At 35.0% G+C, this 16,284-nt stretch overlaps 7 protein-coding genes across 7 annotated transcripts; 3 read left to right on the top strand and 4 right to left on the bottom strand.

Annotated features, from left to right (window-relative positions):
* Positions 1-11: 11 nt before the first annotated feature.
* Positions 12-759, top strand: RO3G_03016 (40S ribosomal protein S23; the record flags this gene model as incomplete). Its single annotated transcript, XM_067657607.1, has 2 exons — positions 12-15; positions 326-759. The coding sequence occupies 2 exons, from the start codon at positions 12-14 to the stop codon at positions 757-759; spliced, it is 438 nt and encodes a 145-aa protein (XP_067513708.1).
* Positions 760-1,487: 728 nt separating this feature from the next.
* RO3G_03015 (uncharacterized protein) lies at positions 1,488-1,958 on the bottom strand (the record flags this gene model as incomplete). The annotated part of the gene is made up of 1 exon (XM_067657606.1): positions 1,488-1,958. The coding sequence occupies one exon, from the start codon at positions 1,956-1,958 to the stop codon at positions 1,488-1,490; it is 471 nt and encodes a 156-aa protein (XP_067513707.1).
* Positions 1,959-3,524: 1,566 nt separating this feature from the next.
* RO3G_03014 (uncharacterized protein) lies at positions 3,525-5,182 on the bottom strand (the record flags this gene model as incomplete). The annotated part of the gene is made up of 2 exons (XM_067657605.1): positions 3,525-4,951; positions 5,029-5,182. The coding sequence occupies 2 exons, from the start codon at positions 5,180-5,182 to the stop codon at positions 3,525-3,527; spliced, it is 1,581 nt and encodes a 526-aa protein (XP_067513706.1).
* Positions 5,183-6,404: 1,222 nt separating this feature from the next.
* On the top strand, positions 6,405-8,804 carry RO3G_03013 (uncharacterized protein; the record flags this gene model as incomplete). Its single annotated transcript, XM_067657604.1, has 6 exons — positions 6,405-7,284; positions 7,380-7,516; positions 7,676-7,750; positions 7,798-8,043; positions 8,093-8,491; positions 8,535-8,804. The coding sequence occupies 6 exons, from the start codon at positions 6,405-6,407 to the stop codon at positions 8,802-8,804; spliced, it is 2,007 nt and encodes a 668-aa protein (XP_067513705.1).
* Positions 8,805-10,850: 2,046 nt separating this feature from the next.
* Positions 10,851-11,350, bottom strand: RO3G_03012 (uncharacterized protein; the record flags this gene model as incomplete). The annotated part of the gene is made up of 2 exons (XM_067657603.1): positions 10,851-10,991; positions 11,327-11,350. The coding sequence occupies 2 exons, from the start codon at positions 11,348-11,350 to the stop codon at positions 10,851-10,853; spliced, it is 165 nt and encodes a 54-aa protein (XP_067513704.1).
* A 1,681-nt stretch (positions 11,351-13,031) lies between these two features.
* RO3G_03011 (uncharacterized protein) lies at positions 13,032-14,191 on the bottom strand (the record flags this gene model as incomplete). The annotated part of the gene is made up of 4 exons (XM_067657602.1): positions 13,032-13,257; positions 13,308-13,375; positions 13,428-13,957; positions 14,002-14,191. The coding sequence occupies 4 exons, from the start codon at positions 14,189-14,191 to the stop codon at positions 13,032-13,034; spliced, it is 1,014 nt and encodes a 337-aa protein (XP_067513703.1).
* Positions 14,192-15,495: 1,304 nt separating this feature from the next.
* On the top strand, positions 15,496-15,915 carry RO3G_03010 (uroporphyrinogen-III synthase; the record flags this gene model as incomplete). The annotated part of the gene is made up of 1 exon (XM_067657601.1): positions 15,496-15,915. The coding sequence occupies one exon, from the start codon at positions 15,496-15,498 to the stop codon at positions 15,913-15,915; it is 420 nt and encodes a 139-aa protein (XP_067513702.1).
* Positions 15,916-16,284: the final 369 nt, after the last annotated feature.

Raw genomic sequence — 16,284 nt, 5'->3', positions numbered from 1 at the left:
TATAATCCATCATGGGTATGTAATATACTGTTGATAGATGAGAGAAAAAGATAGAAAAGAGAAAGAATGCATTGTAAATGGATCCATTAATATATAAAAATCAGTTCCTATTTCTATTTGGAAAGCAAAGCAAGATTTATAATGTCTAATAATGCATCAACATCAGCGATAACTTGAATACATGTCTACATTTGCGCAGAATTCACCAGCTTTTCATTAGAAAATCCTTGTCATTCATTCCTTTTCTTTTTCTTTGACTTCATTCTACAACAAAAACTTATTTTTTACCGTAATTTTATTAAACTCTGCTTTTTTATATGTTTAGGTAAGGGTCAACCTAGAGGTTTAAACGCTGCCCGTAAGCTTCGTATTCATCGTCGTGATCAACGTTGGGCTGATAAACAATACAAGAAGAGAGCTCTCGGAACTGCTTTCCGTTCTTCTCCTTTTGGTGGTTCTTCTCACGCCAAGGGTATTGTCCTCGAAAAGATTGGTGTTGAAGCCAAGCAACCTAACTCTGCCATTCGTAAGTGTGTTCGTGTTCAATTGATCAAGAACGGTAAGAAGGTTACTGCTTTCGTCCCTAACGATGGTTGTTTGAACTACGTTGATGAAAACGACGAAGTCTTGATTGCCGGTTTCGGTCGTAAGGGTCGTGCTATTGGTGATATTCCTGGTGTCCGTTTCAAGATTGTCAAGGTCGCTGGTGTCTCCCTCCTTGCTTTGTACAAGGAAAAGAAAGAAAAGCCCAGATCATAAGCTACTCTTTTAAAGAGGAAAATAAAATGCTTTTATTTTGCTTTACTAGTACTTGAATATTTTTTTTGGTTAAATGGGGGTTGATTCATAAGCGGACGTATAAACCGAAGATATAATGTCTCAGCACCCTGTTTCAATTGATTAGAATGTAAAAATTGGGCAGAAAAAAGAAACAGCAAGATTTTTCTTACTTTGAATTGAGGTAGGATAAGCCAAAGGGTAAACATAGCCTTGAAAGTGTAGTAAAATGGTAGCCAATAAAGCAAGAAGCTTGAAAAATACTCAATGACTTGAATAAATGAAATTACTGTCCAATAAGTCAACCATTGTGTATCATCAGTTGTAGAAGACGATTCAATAGCTTTAAAGGAAGCATAAGCTAATACAATATCCTATTGAATATGTATACATCTATAAGCTTATACACGTATTACCTGGATAAATCCAAGCAAGTATACTTGTTATCAATTGAGCCCCATAGTTAAAAAAGATGAGAAAAAAGCCTGCAAGAGCTGCACTAAATACAGCAACAGATTTAGGACAACCTGTTTTATGTTCAAATCTATTCAAATAAGGTTGCTTTGCAAGTTCTTTATCAATCGTAGTCAGATAGTGATTTGCTTTTGTTTTAAATGAATCCATAATGTGTAGGGAAAAGAAAAATAAAAATAAAAAACTGATAAAAGAGTGTTTATTATATACATTGAACATGATTGGTTTGTGTTGATTTACATGGGAGAAGAATAAAGTTCTCCAATGATTCTTGATTGTGGTGTAGAAAATATATCTTGATCTACGTGTGCTTTGGCTACTTCTGAAGCTACCTTTTCTTTTTCTCTTATATAACCAAGTAATGAACTTTCTTCATCTTCGCCTTGTTGCATTTCATGTATCCTTAAAAATTCAGGTGATTTCATAAGATCTTGAGCTGTGGGTCTTGCGGAAGGATCTCTGGTCAGTAATTGCTTGATAAGATTATTCAACTCAGGCGATAGTTCAGAAAGTGCTGCTTCTTGATCGCCAAATTCACCAAATCGAATTATTTCCCAAGGTTCTCCTTTTTCTGGTAAACGTAAACCTGTAGCCAATTCAAGCAGAAGCATGCCCAAACTATAAATGTCTGCTGCTTTATCGAAATCTTCCCTTAGTAATTCCGGTGCCATGTATTTTCGATCTCCTTCTCCCTTCACCCATCTCATATTCTATTCATAAATATTTAGAGCTAGTATATTTTTTATATTGGTTTGTAGCTTACAGCAGGTGTTTGAATGGATACACCAAAATCAGCTATTTTAATAAATCCAATAATTATCAATTAAATATATTCGAGGGGTTTTAAAATCCAAAATGAACCCACATTTTCCCTTGTGAATGTCATTGATACCAATGACTGTCTCGTAAAATATTTTTCCAAACAACTTGTTCTGGTATTTCTCTGTTTTTAAAATTAAGATATTCTTCAAGGCTAACATACACCAAGTTATTGTCACTATCCCCTCACTGTTATTATACAAAAACTTACTTTCCACTATTACATAGCTCTGTTTGAATATACAAATAACCTTGCTCTTCCCATGCTCTTATAATATTCACACAATGTTTACTAAACTTGACTCTTAACAAATTCTCCACTTCAATCAATTGCAGCCATCTATCTTCCCAACCCGTAAAAGGGGATTTTGATTTTTTTGTAGCACAAACTTCTCCAGTTGATTGTCGACGCGTAAAATATACATCTGCATGCTCACCACTTCCAATCTTGGGTCCTTTTGAAAATTCAGTATCGAAATAGCCAGTACTTGACACCTTAACCTTTTCATCGCATTCAATTGCTCTATCCTGCGGTGTGTGTTGCTTAAAGAACTCTTCTGTGATAAAATGAGGCCAGTTGGTAATAAATGGAGGGGTATTTTTTTGAGAGAGGGAAGGTTGTTGACGCAGTTTGGCGTATTCCAGTCTATCTGTACTTGCTGTACTAGTAAAAAAGGCGTCTACTTCATCAGCAGGTGGTTTATTACTCAATGAACGCGTTATAGGTAGTGTTGTCTTTTCGTCCTCATCCTCGTCTTCTTCTTCTATTGTGCCTCCTTGAATGCCTAAAGCAGAGGAATTATAACTTCTTCGTCTTTTACCAAGAGAGTTTTCATCTTGAATGACGCTGCTTAATAGTTCACTAAGAATGGAACGTCGAGCAGGTCTTCCACTGAGCGAATATTGTTCAATCAAGGCTTCTTCATCATCGTCGTCTTCATCATCGTCTAGATTGTATGCACTGAGACTGATCATGGGTTCATGGCCTTCTTCATCACTATCATCAGACAAGATGCTATGCTTTACTTTTCTATCTCCAAAAGAAGGTAAGCGTGGCCTTTTTGCTGTATCTGATGTAGTTGGAGTAGATAGTTCTCTCTTCTTTTCTTCTTCAGCAGTTTCCATAGAGGGGGGTATTGTTTATTTAACGAGAATAAAGGGGAAGAGGGGACAAGTGGGAAAACAACAAAAAATATTTACATAAAACACGTGACTATTTCAATTTTTATTTATTTATTTGACACTCTTCTTCTTCTTCTTATTCTTTTTGCTTGTTTCGGGTATAGTTGGTGGTGGTTCAAGTGTTTCAACTACCTTTGAAATATGTTTTTCAATATCTTTTCTCTTCATTTTTTTATTCTTTTTGAATGCAGCTTTTTCCTTTATTTGCTTTTCAAATGGACGATAACTACACAATACTTTAATACACAATAATTTCTATTTTACGTATACACTTACGGTGCTAATTGTTTAATACCAACGTATTTGTTGAGTTCTGTATCATCAGCCAGCAAAATTTCTTCAGGCGTTAAACCATAATTGTCAGGCTCTGTCTTTGTATATTTGAATCGTGTAAAGACATCACCACCCACCACATCTTCATAATTAAGTGAATAGTATTCATCCATGAGTTTTTCAATTTGCTCCTTTTTGCCTTTCTTGTTTGCATTATCTCCTTCATCATCCATGTCCCGCTTTCTTTTGTTGTTGGAGGATGTGTACTTGTCACCTCCTGGAAGATAATCAGCATCCATAATCAACTCATCATCAGCATTTAAACCAGTGTCAATATCGTCATCCCAAGTAGGTTTTACATTAGCGTCTTCGCCATTTTCATAATATTCATTGTCAAAGACAGTGTTCATGTGTGCATCAAACGAGCTAGGATCAAAGTCTGCATCCAGATCAATATTCTCCAAACCTAAAGCTTTACTTCCAGATATGTCATAAATTTCCTTTAATTTCTCTTGGATTTCCTTCATCTTCTTATTCTTTTGTTGCTTTAATTCTTCCACCTTTTGCAGCTTCAATGCCTCCTTACGTGCTTTCTCCTTAGCTCTTCTTCTTGCTCTCTTACTTTCCTTTCTACGTACACTTCCTTCGATATTACGAGCATAAGTTTGAAGTGATGTGCCGCCTTCTTCTTCAAATCTAAAGTTGTATTTACTCTCAAATCGATCAATATCATCCAGGTCTGCTTCATCCTTGTCCACTTCCTCTTCATTAGTAACGACCTTGTTGCTACCCTCCTTCTCAACCCAACCACGATTTAAGACATAATCCATTAAAAAGGCGTCCTCAGAGCTAATATTAGGATTGCTCTTATAATTACTCCATTCCTCTGCTGCTTTTTTAGAAGTCTCATCATTCTTCATTTGCTCAAGCAAAAATCTCTTGTATTCGTCCTCTTCCTCTTTCTTTTCTTGTTCTGATTTTTCCTTTTTTGTCAAGAAATCATCCTCCTCATCCTCTTCATCATCGTCAGACAAGTTTTTAAACGCATTACGAAGGTTTTCTTGTTCTTCAATATGTGTCAATCCTTTAGAAGCTTCTTTTTCTTCATCCACAAAGCCACCATGGTTCAACAAGATATCACGTTCATAATCCTTTAATGTCAAAGCCTTTTCTTTTTTTCCAGATTTAAGATTGGCATCAACTTTAATGTTTTCAAAAAAATCTGTCTTGTCATACACACGTGGATCTTTGGCACGAATAGCGGCGATGGTACGAAAGATCTGGGAATCAACGGCAGGTGTGAGTTGTTTGGCTTCATCGTCCTCTTCTTCGTCAGAATCAGATTCATATTCAGATTCACTGCTGCTCTTTTCTTCAGCAAGCTTTGCAGCGACCTCTGCTTCGATTTCTTCAGTAGCTTTTTTCACTAATAAAAGAATAGATTAGATTAGATTAGATTAGATTAGATTAGAAAATTTAATAACATTTTTAATAATGTCTTACATAGTTCAGGTCTTTTATAGTCTTCATTAGGGTTCTCTCTCTCTTTGATTTGAACTTCAAATTCACTCTTGTCAGAACTACCACTAGATTTGTTACTGGAGTCACTTGCAGTGGAATAGTCACTGCTTGTACTCGTAACACTGTCTCTACGCATGTTTTTTGTATAAAGTAAAAAATAAAAAAAAAAAAAAAAAAAAAGGAAAAATTGTTTTCTAATAAAAGCCACAGAAAATCAATAGGAGAGAGTTGAGTTTAAAACTGCCTTCACTCCATCTCTCCTATTCCCACGAGAATAGCAAAATCATTACGTTATTTTTTTTCTCTCTCTTCATGACACAATCCACACTTCGTTCTAGAGTGATTACGCTTTATAAACAAGTAAGTCAACATAACAGTTGTGTTATGTGCACAAGAAATAAAAACACGTGAAAAGAAAAGTTAGTTTATTTAGGCAGAGAATATCCAGCAGGTTATCACGATTTTTTTCGACCCAAGTTAAAATCAGCCTTTTTAAAAAATAAGGATTTGAAAGATAAAGAAGAAATAGAAAAGAAGATTCAATTTGGAGAATATATTATTAAAGGTGATCCTTATTGGCTGCTTGTAAAATAACTAACAAATAAAAATAGAGCTTGAAACAATGTATTATTTAAAAAAGTATCGCACCTTAAGGAAAAGATATAATACATGTGCATAAAACCCTTTTAAATGTGAATTCACCATGCTTTGTTACACTAAATCGCAATAAATCTTTTTCTTTTTTATTAAAGAATCCCCACACTTTCCCTTTCTTTCTCTTTTTTATGACACCCAATTCTCGTTTAATCGTACCACAGCATCAACAACGTAAAAGATCTAATTCTTTTGATATAAGCAGCAATAAGTCGGATGATATAAAAAGAGGGTTTATATCTCGATTATTACCAAATACAAAAGTCAATGTTGAACATTCTTCAATTTATGAATATAAAGTAAGATGATGCTACATTAATTCATTATACTTATATCATATAAGGCATCATCTACTGGTAATTTAAATGGCCACAGTAAACATGGTAGCATTGGGAAATTATTGAAAAGGATAGGAGGAGCAAAGGTACATGAGTTATAATTATAGATTGAATATTGATATAAAAGGGGAAGAATAGACAGATGACTATTTATTGGATAATAGCGAAGATGACGATTTACCACACATAAGACCAATTCGTCAACCAAAGCATCATTCTAAAATACCTCTAGCTCCACCACCAACTACTTATCACCCACGTACAAATAATCCACATCAATTTTTGTCTGATCTACCAGATCAATACCTTTCAAAGCATCCTAATACACATAAATCAGACATGATCCGAAGTAAATCACTCACCACTATGGACGATGATTCTATCTATTCCACGTTTACAAACAAAGATCAAATTAGCTTGGAAAGTTTGGATTCTTTTAATACAGTACAAGAATCTATTGATGATTCAGATGATGATGACACATTTGTGGATGCCGATGGATTTTCACAAGAGGATTTGGAATTATTGGAAAAAAAGATGGTAACGGATCACACGCTTGCAAAACGATTATCGGGTGGTCATTTTGGAAGTGCAGGAGGTTTGGTGGCGAGTATTCAACCGGAAAAATTAAAGATACCAGCAGATGATGAATTAGGACAGTCTTTGCTGAATTGGAAAAGACAGAGTGATCACAGACTGAGCCACCTCATTCGCACCTCTTTAGTGATAGAACAAGACTATCAGAATATATCAGAAGAAGAAGTAGAAAATGACAAAACAGTCGTAAGAAAAGAAGCAGAAAAGATGTTGAATGGGGAAGTAAAGCAAGAAAAATTATTTACAAATGATGTGTGGATTACACATCACAATATCTCCTTATCAGAAATTCCACAAGTGAACAATAATGAAGAACAAGTTGAAGAATCAAAAGAAACAGAAGAAGAGGAAGAAGAGAAAAAAGCAAAGGAAATCGGACGATCACTATGGAAAGGACAAGAAGAATCAAAGATCGTGAGCAAAGAAAGGATGGCAGAATGGCTAGGTCAAGACAAACGATTGAATTCACTTGTCCTTACATATTACATGCAATGCTTTACTTTTTCTGACATGCGACTGGATGCTGCCTTTAGAAAGTTGTGCAGTAAGCTTTATTTTAAAGCAGAAGCACAGCAAATTGATAGAATTTTGGAGGCCTTTGCACATCAATACTGGGATTGCAACAAGTCTTGCTTACTTGGAAGCGCAGGTAAGCAATGATGATGACTCGCCTTTTTCTATGCTAAGTCATCTGGATAGATGTGGTTTATGCCGTAGTTTACTCTTTATTGTTATTGAATACAGACTTACATGTGGCCCAGGGAAAGCACGTTCGAATGACAAGATCAGAGTTTGTAAGGAATACAATGTCAACCGTACTAGAGCAAAGAGAACATTCAAAAAATAGTCAATGGGAAGCAGAAGTTGAACAATACTTGAAGGTATTTTAACTTGTTATGATACACAGAATGTCTAATCCAAATGAGTAGGAGATGTATAGTTCTGTGAAACAATTTCAAATATTACAACCATTAACAAGAAAGACGAGTCTAGTTAAAAGAAATAGCATTTTGGGTAATCCTAGAGTGGTTGGATTAAAGAAAAGTGTGAACTCAATGATACGTAAATCGGGTATCATTGATCGCAATATTTCAGAAGAATTATTACTAGTTCAAGTAAGTAAGGATATCAATAAATAAATAAAAGCTCATTTTATTCGTAGCCAAGAAGTAAATGCGTTGATAATGATGAATTAAGTCTTCATTGTAAGGAAGGTGTTGTGACGCGAAAGCATTTATTAGAAAATGCCTCACAAAAAGCTAAACATCGTGAATGGAAAGAGTGTTATTTGGAAGTAAAGAATGGAGAGTTGTGGATGTATCAAGAAGAGCAACAGCAACAGCAATTACAAGTACCACAAGATTTATTAAAACGACCCCATGTTGCTCAATTTAATAATAAATACGCGGTAAGTTGATTTGATGATCCATGACTTGACGTTGACAATATTTGAATAGTTCACTGGCAAGATTCCACTAAACCATACCTTGTCAAATCCACTTCCACCTCCGGGCTACAATCGACAACGACCTCATGTGTTTGCGATTCAACAATCAGATGGAGGTGTTTATTTATTTCAGACAACATCCGTCAAGGAAACACAAGAATGGGTATCGGTGTGTAATTATTGGGCTGCCAGAACGAGTAAGGAACCTTTATCAGGAGGTGTGAGTAACATGGAGTATGGATGGGGAGATTCTAGTGGTATGATTCATGATTGGATGCCACCTACTGCAACCATGGTGTCAAGTCAACTGTGTGAAAAAGAGCAATATCAAGTGCTTCAAAACTATTTGAATGAATTAAATAATGAAATTAATGATCATCGAGACAAGAAGGCCAAGTTATTAATAAAGGTAAGTAGCACAATTATTTGATTCATGTATTAACTTTAAGCAGTTCCCAGTAAAATCAAATAATTGTCAAAAAGTGATGGCAAATTGGGAAGCAAGAGCAAAATATCTTTTACATGAAATCATCAAGTATCAAAATTACTGTGACGCATTAGAAAAAAATATGCCAAATGATGATGTCGTGGAGGAAGAAGAAGAGGAGGAGGAGGAGGAGGGAAAGCTTTTGATCACAGCTGAAGAAGAGAAGCTGATATACCAAACAACACAAGTTGACTTATTTAAAGAAATCAATCAAGAATTACATTTTAATTTATAGTTTATAATTTGGCATTTAATTGTGCTTCAACTTTATTGTTCATCTTTCTTCTGTGACCAATAATAAAGAATAACTTATTACAGTTAAATCCATGTGTACACTATTTTTTAGTAAACTGAGTTGAAATAACTGAAATAAAAATTGCCAAGACAAAAGATCCAAATGGAAGGAAAAGAAAATATTCAAATATGCATAATACAAAATAGAAAAAGGTTAGATATGTCTTTGATTGAGTTCTTCGGTGTAATTACATGGAAGCGAGAATGTTCGATCTATGTATACAGTTGAAAATAATAAAACAGAAAAATGAATAAGAACTCAAAAGCTACTATTGTGCTTATAATTTACATTTGATGCATCTAGATCTTGAGTAATGTTAACTGTTTAGAAGGAATTATTGGCTTCTGGGACATGAGGCTGGTCGTTGGCTTTGTAGGTTGTCAGTAGGCTCTCCGGGTCTTCTTGGTCGTTGAGGAACATTATGTCTGAACCTTTCGGGAATCTGGCCATTCTCACGAGGCAAACGAACGATATGCAAACATCTTGAGGCAGGCAGCTAAGTCACGATTTCAGAGGCAAAAAATGTTCCCTATTGTCAGCATCCTTATTGTTAATAACCACAGACACTTGACACTTTTGATTTGCATATCCTAATAGGTTATATCTAACAACCTGAGGTAAGGCTTGTCTTTTATGGGGAGGAGGATTGAGTGTCATGCGAAATGTCTCCAGGGTCATTTCTTCACAATATGGACAGCATTTGTTTGCTCGAAACGCATCAATTAGGAGAACGAGGAAGCCATTCTTCTGAAGGAATTTTCAAAAACCTACACAACGAATGGATTTATGAAACCTGGAGTTTGGAAAAGACCAGTTTCTCATCGCAAAAGCAGCATCATCACCGAATCTTCGTCTTAAGTTGGTAATTAGGAAATGCCAAGCAAGCTGGCCTTTGAAATAAGACGATAGCCGGGTCTTTGGGTGAATCGGAAAGACAGTAATATGGTTGGTTGGTGTGCTCACATAGTGAGCCTGAAGAACATCAGTATGTTCAGAGTAACTCCTAAGAAAAGCAACAAAGCTTTCCAATCCCAAAGCTCTGAAATGAACTAGGCCACGCTCAGCTAGAGCAACATTATCTGACTTGATGTCTTGGATAATACTGCTGCACTTTTTTTGTCTTACAAGGCTTGTCTTACTGTGGCTTTATGTGTCTGTACTGCTTCTTCTCTTGAATAGTGAAATCCTCATGAAAAGAGACATCTTGTACGTGACAGTTTCCCGTTTACGGTATAGGATATTTCGATACAAGACCTTGATATCAATGGTAGCATAGCAAGGTGACCAAGAGCGATGGAGAGAGAAGCAGTTGAAGATTGGCAAGTTTAAAGCAGCAAAACCCTGAGAAGGTCGATAGAAAGCCTTGAAATGAGCAACAGGACGGGCTTTAGCATCATAATCAATATTGTTATGACTAAAGGTGTAACTGCGATCATATGCCAACAGAACATGAGCAATCAATTCCAAATTACGCCCATAGAGAGAATCGTGAAACCGTGGAGCAATTTAATCAATGCTAGCTTGATTATTGATACAGACGGAGATGATTTCTTTGACGTTTTTTAAAATAGTGATAGCGCGAGAAATCTCTATGGAAAGCGCCTCACAATCTACATCCTATTCACGACAGCGGCTCCGTGCTACCAAAGTACCCTGATGAACCTGCAGTAGATAGTTACCTGTCCTTCTGAGATGGTTACCCAAGTTCATGTGGACACTGAGAGCATAAGCATTGTAGATCTTGGTACTCTTATAAATTTAACTTTATTGAGCGCACATAAACCAAGGCTGCTAATACCCAGTGGCTTGAAGATAGGGCTCAAGTTGAAGACCAATGCGCTGACGCATACCTAGAGTTGTGTTACTTCGCACTTTGCGTCTGCTATAAGCAACCAAGGAAAGTCACACCTCTGCAAAGACATCCCGGGTGAACAAACTAGCAACATCAAAGTTATCATTGTCAGTAAGCTCACGAAGGAATATGTACTATGCCAAAAAGTATGTGTGAGTAGTGGTGTTGTGTACGATGTTGACGAGCATCTCTAGTTGAGGATGCAAGAGGGGATTCCAACCAATACCATATACAAAAGCCTTAACAGACAAGATACGACCCCAGAAGCTAGAGAGCTGAAAACGCTCACAGTAGGCGTAGGAGAGCCTGCTGCGGCCATTGTTTAGGAGGAAGTCTAGTATAGAATACAAGTGATCAGGTACAGTTTAAATCAAGAGCATAATAAGAATAATTACAATTTGCTGTAAGTTACTAATAAAATTCAAAAAAAGAGCCAATTAAAAAGAGTAAGACCAAACACACACATATACACATAGAGAGAGAGAGCCAACAAAGTAGAGAAATATAAGAAATCTTTAAAAAAGATTGTTTTTATTAAATGTTCAAGATCACCTTTAAAGACTAAAACAATTGAATAAAAATTTTACGATTAGACATTATAGTAAATTACATGCGATAACAGATACGTATGCATTAAGAAGAATCTTTTTTGGAATTCATACCACAGCGACTTCACATAATGAAAAATACGAAAACACTCAAGATAAATTTTTATTGGCTTCACTCGAAATAGATACATAATTAACCACGCCGATCCACAGCTGATCATTGACTTATGTTGATAAAGGCTAGCATCGTAAAGACATCACTCAAATCCATATCAGTAGACGCAGTTTTGACAATAAAGAACAACTTGATTCATTTTACTAGATCAGATAGAGTCAGATTGATTTATAATCACATATTCTTTATAATTGGTTTTCCAGAGAATAACAGCTATACTGGATATATGATGAGCTGCCACCTACAGCTTTAGACCGGAGTAGTTCAAAAAAATAAAAGCGAAAAGCCTCCTAGTATATAGGCATATATAAGCGGTTACTTTGTATTCGATTGCTAAGGCCTTTATACATACACATAAAAAATGAATAGTAACAATAAAACCGTCCAACTTGAATCCATGACCCCTAAAGAGCTTTGTCCCAAGCAATCCGCTTCTTGATGATCCCTTCGGATACCCAGCTACAGTGCTTGTTTATCGAAATGCACTTCTCAGGAGTGGAACGATTATCGAGTGATCGAGCCAGAAACAGAAAAATAAGCCTTTTTTTTAAAAAAATATATGTATTACATCAACTTCAGACCAATATATACCTCGAACATATGTTAAAAAGCAATCTTGCCTGTATGAGATAGTCAATCTCAAACATCCTATAAAGAGAGTTTTAAGCTGTTGTTAAAATGATCGAAACAAAAAAAAAAAAAAAAAATTCAAATAAATAGATATGAGTTCAGAGAAAAATCATATTAACAGATGGATGATTCTAAACATATTATATAGCTTTTCTTAATAGTTCTACAACATTTGATTTAGAGTAATGTCAATTTGCACACTTCAAGTTTTTGAGTATGTATTAAGTTTTGTTCATACAATATAGTTACACTTTCCTAGTTTCTCATTTTTAAAGTTTGAACGAAATTCCAATCGTGCTTTTTCAATATCACTACCAATCCTTTCTCGAAAAATTGAGTCTTTTTTTTTTTGAGAAAAACTTAGTGAAAATCCGGTATATTGTTTGTGTTCAAATGCCTGTCTTGGTTCTTGATTCTCTGTCTTTCCTGTTGAGTTAATTACTAAAGAAATCTCTTTTGCTTTCAGAAAAACCTATCGCATGGACAGTTTGATGGCTCGTTATTTTTATATTACTACATGAATTCGGTTATTTGGCCCATAAAGAGACCCCAACTCTCTCTCTCTGGAACCTGATACTCGACTCCTAAGTTGTTACACCAAAACCAGTTTCAAGTACTTTAGGTATTGTCCATAACTTCTTTTCTTTTTTTAATTTTATGACTCAAAGGCTTTTTTTTTTGTTACTTTTTTGATTTGGCGCGGGCAATTCAATTTATTTTGAACATTACGTGCCCCTTTCGCTTTTTTAATTTTTTATAAATAAAAAATTTGTTTAATCGTATACTGTTTGTATCTCCTACTGTCACTAAAACTCTTTATTCCCTCCTTTTTTTTTATGAGGGAAATAGCAAAATAAAACACAAAGAAAATGATTTATGAAAAAAGGGTATTGAAGAGAAAACAAAAATGCAAAAAAGGGAGGAAAGGGGAATTGTATGTATGTGTGTGTGTGTTGTATAAATTATTTAGATGTTTTACGCTTTACTTTTTTGCAGTCATCATGCATATTAAGTGGCGTATCTTTTATGGGTCTCTTGTTAGCAGGAGGTGAAGAAGGGGTCGCCCGACGAGGACAATAGCGGTATTCAGGAAATGCTTCTCGATGAGCCAATTTTTCTTGTTCTGCAAGTCCATGCCATGGTTTCTTTTCATTCTCTGATAATTTACTCCATCTTTGTGACGCACGTCTATTGATACAAATTAATAAATAAATAAATAAAGCTAATCTTCTTCTTACTTTGATATCTCTTCTGCGCGTAATGTAGGGTCTTGAATTTTAAGTGCTTGCCCATAATGACATCGAAACTAAAAATAGTTTATGTGAGAACTTTTTAAGAAAAGCTTATTTCTTTCTTACGTGAATCCATGCATTACGAGGTCTTTTTATATGAGAATTCTTTGTAAGAAACATGCTTTGATCGACATTATTCGATTGATGCTTATAAATTCCATTTTTAGAATAACAATCAGCAAATGCTAAAGTTGTCTCAACATCTTCCTCTTCAGGTTGAATGGACTTTAAAAGATTAGCAGCTACTTGAGATCCAGGATGTCTATGGGCAGCTGAAGCAGCAGCTGAAGCAGAAGCAGCTGCCATTGTAGGTGACATGGAAGAAGATTGAATGACTTTGAAAAAAGGATCTTGATATGGACGCGCTGGTGGCGGTGATGATCGATGATGATGATGATGATGACGACGAGGTATAGGTATTTGAATAGTTGGTTTGGGTATCATAAATGAAGGTTGTAAAGGTTCAAAGAGACAAAGAGGGAACATTTCCTTTTGTTCGTTAAATTGAGGTACAGGTTCAAGAGGGCTTGGTCTTTGTTCTTCTGTGATTATAAATCGTTTTGCTTTAGGTGACTCGGGTGATGGAGGTCTGTTATCTATTATAATTATTAGTTATTGTTTAAATTATATTATTATTTACCTATGCAAAAGTCTATAATTGGAGCTAATTCAACCATAGGAGAAGTTGAGGAAAGTGGAGGAGTAGGTACAGGAATTCTTTCATTTATATTCTTTGTCAATTCTAAATCGCAAATCATTGGCGGAGGTTTAATAGACAATTTAGTTGGATGATTATTGGCAACAACAGTAATAGGAAATGAATGTGGCATATCTCTTTATTGTGTGTTGCTTGAATATAAAAAAAAAAGTAGTAAAAAAAAAAGTAGAAAAAAAAAGAGAGAGAAGAAAAATAAAAAAGAGAGATTCAAATGAAAAGAAGAAGAAAGAGAGAGAGAGAGTTTGAACCATAAAATAGATTTTCATTCATCATTCTATGAACTGGGTCCAACTGACTTTAAAAAATAGAACACAATGAACGTAGAACACAAACAACAGAACGCATTTGCATGTTTCTCCCGTGAATATGACATAAAGCTGATAATTCTAAAGAAGGGGTAAATAAACAATTGACTCTCATTTATTTTTCTCTCTCTCTCTTGTCATCTTTTAAATAGTAAAAACAAAAAAAAAAAAATGTAAAATCACTTTCTTTTTTTCTTGCTTTTATTTTATTTTTTTCTTTTTTTTTACTTGTGCTACTGTTCATTGATGATTGTACAAGAAAAGGCTGTTTAAAATTAGATTTCCGAAGAATAATAAATTTAATATACATCACTTCAAGTACACAACATACACATTCAACTCTTTCTTTTTCATTGTTTATCTCCTCTCTTTGTTCATTTTAAATTAAAAAATAAATAAATAGTAAAAAAGATATTTTTTTTTGAATATCATCTCATTTACTCACAATAACGATCATATAAATAGAACTCCGGGATGAATAAATCTTAAAATTAAACTCACTTTTATACCCTTCTTTATGAATTCCCTTCTCTCTTCTGGTTCATTCAATAAGGTAATAATATGGACTAGATATGATACAAGTTATAGTTTACTTTTATTATTATTATTGAATGAGGGTTGTTTCGGCCAATGAAAATGTTTATTATGTTTATTACCAAGTTTCGGCATCTCTCCGACTGGCTTTTTTTTTTTTTACCACTTGCAGACTTTATTTATGACAGAAAAACGTGTTTGGGTTTTTAAAGAAAAAAAGCAAGACAATAAAGACGAATATTACAATTTACTCATTCAAAACAATTACATACCTGAGTTTATACCTGTACTTGACTATGAGCTTTGTAATATCGACATCTTAAAAGACATCTTGTCTCTTGGTCCTAATCATGAAGCCATCACTGGCCTCATCTTGACCTCACAAAAATCCGTACACACCCTAAACAAAGCTTGCGAGTTATTAGACGTGATACCAGAGCCTATACGAACTCAGTGGGCTCACCTACCGGTTTATATTGTAGGCCCACAAACAGAGCAGTTATTAGCACGGTCCTCTTTATTCCAGAAAAACAGTCGTTGGATTCAAGCTCCAAATGCAGCCCAGCTGATTCAGCCAATGATTGCCGACATCTCCCAACATTCAGCAGAGAAAGATGGCAGACTACTCTTTTTGGCAGGTGACAAAAGACGCGATTTGATACCGCAAGCACTAGACAAAGCCAACATACCTTTCCGAGAACTTCAATCATATGCCACTTGTGCCCATCCTGATTTACTAAATCGTCTAAGAACATTGGAAACACAAGACAACGCGCACTGGGCTGTATACTTCAGTCCTTCTGGGTTGAAATTCATCAAGTCTTCTTTACCCACTTCAAAACTTTTGCTATCTTCAAACAAAATAAAAATTGCTGCGATTGGCCCAACCACAGCAGATTACATCAAGCAACTGAATCTCTTTGTTCATGTTGTAGCAGAAAAACCTGATCCTCAGCATTTAATTAATGCTATTGTTCAATATGATGCTTGTCAATAAAAAAAATTTTATCTTAATTTCGGAAAAAAATTTACTTTATAAATATACCAAAAGCAGACAATTATATTGAAGAAAACAGAAATTAAAGTTCCCCTCGCTTTCAGTTTGAAACTAAAGCAAGTAAATTTATCTTTATTTGGAAAAGGCAATCATGTCTTCTTTCTTTTATTTGACATTCGTGTTTATACACGCCAGTGCTTTTCATAGAATAGCGGATACTTAAATGAACTTGCCATCAGAACATATTAATAGAAACAGGAAAAAAGATGACGCTAAACCATTCTATATAAAAGAGCTCATCTTGACTGAATTGCAATTGTTTTCTTCTTTATCTGTTTGTCATTCCTTTCTTTTAAAAAAAAAAGCAAA

This window comes from Rhizopus delemar, genomic scaffold, assembly GCF_000149305.1.
Source record: "Rhizopus delemar RA 99-880 supercont3.2 genomic scaffold, whole genome shotgun sequence".
In the NCBI taxonomy this organism is placed as follows: domain Eukaryota; kingdom Fungi; phylum Mucoromycota; class Mucoromycetes; order Mucorales; family Rhizopodaceae; genus Rhizopus; species Rhizopus delemar.
The sequence above is the reverse complement of the archived record's forward strand: the minus strand, read 5'-3'. Positions and strand labels throughout refer to the sequence as shown.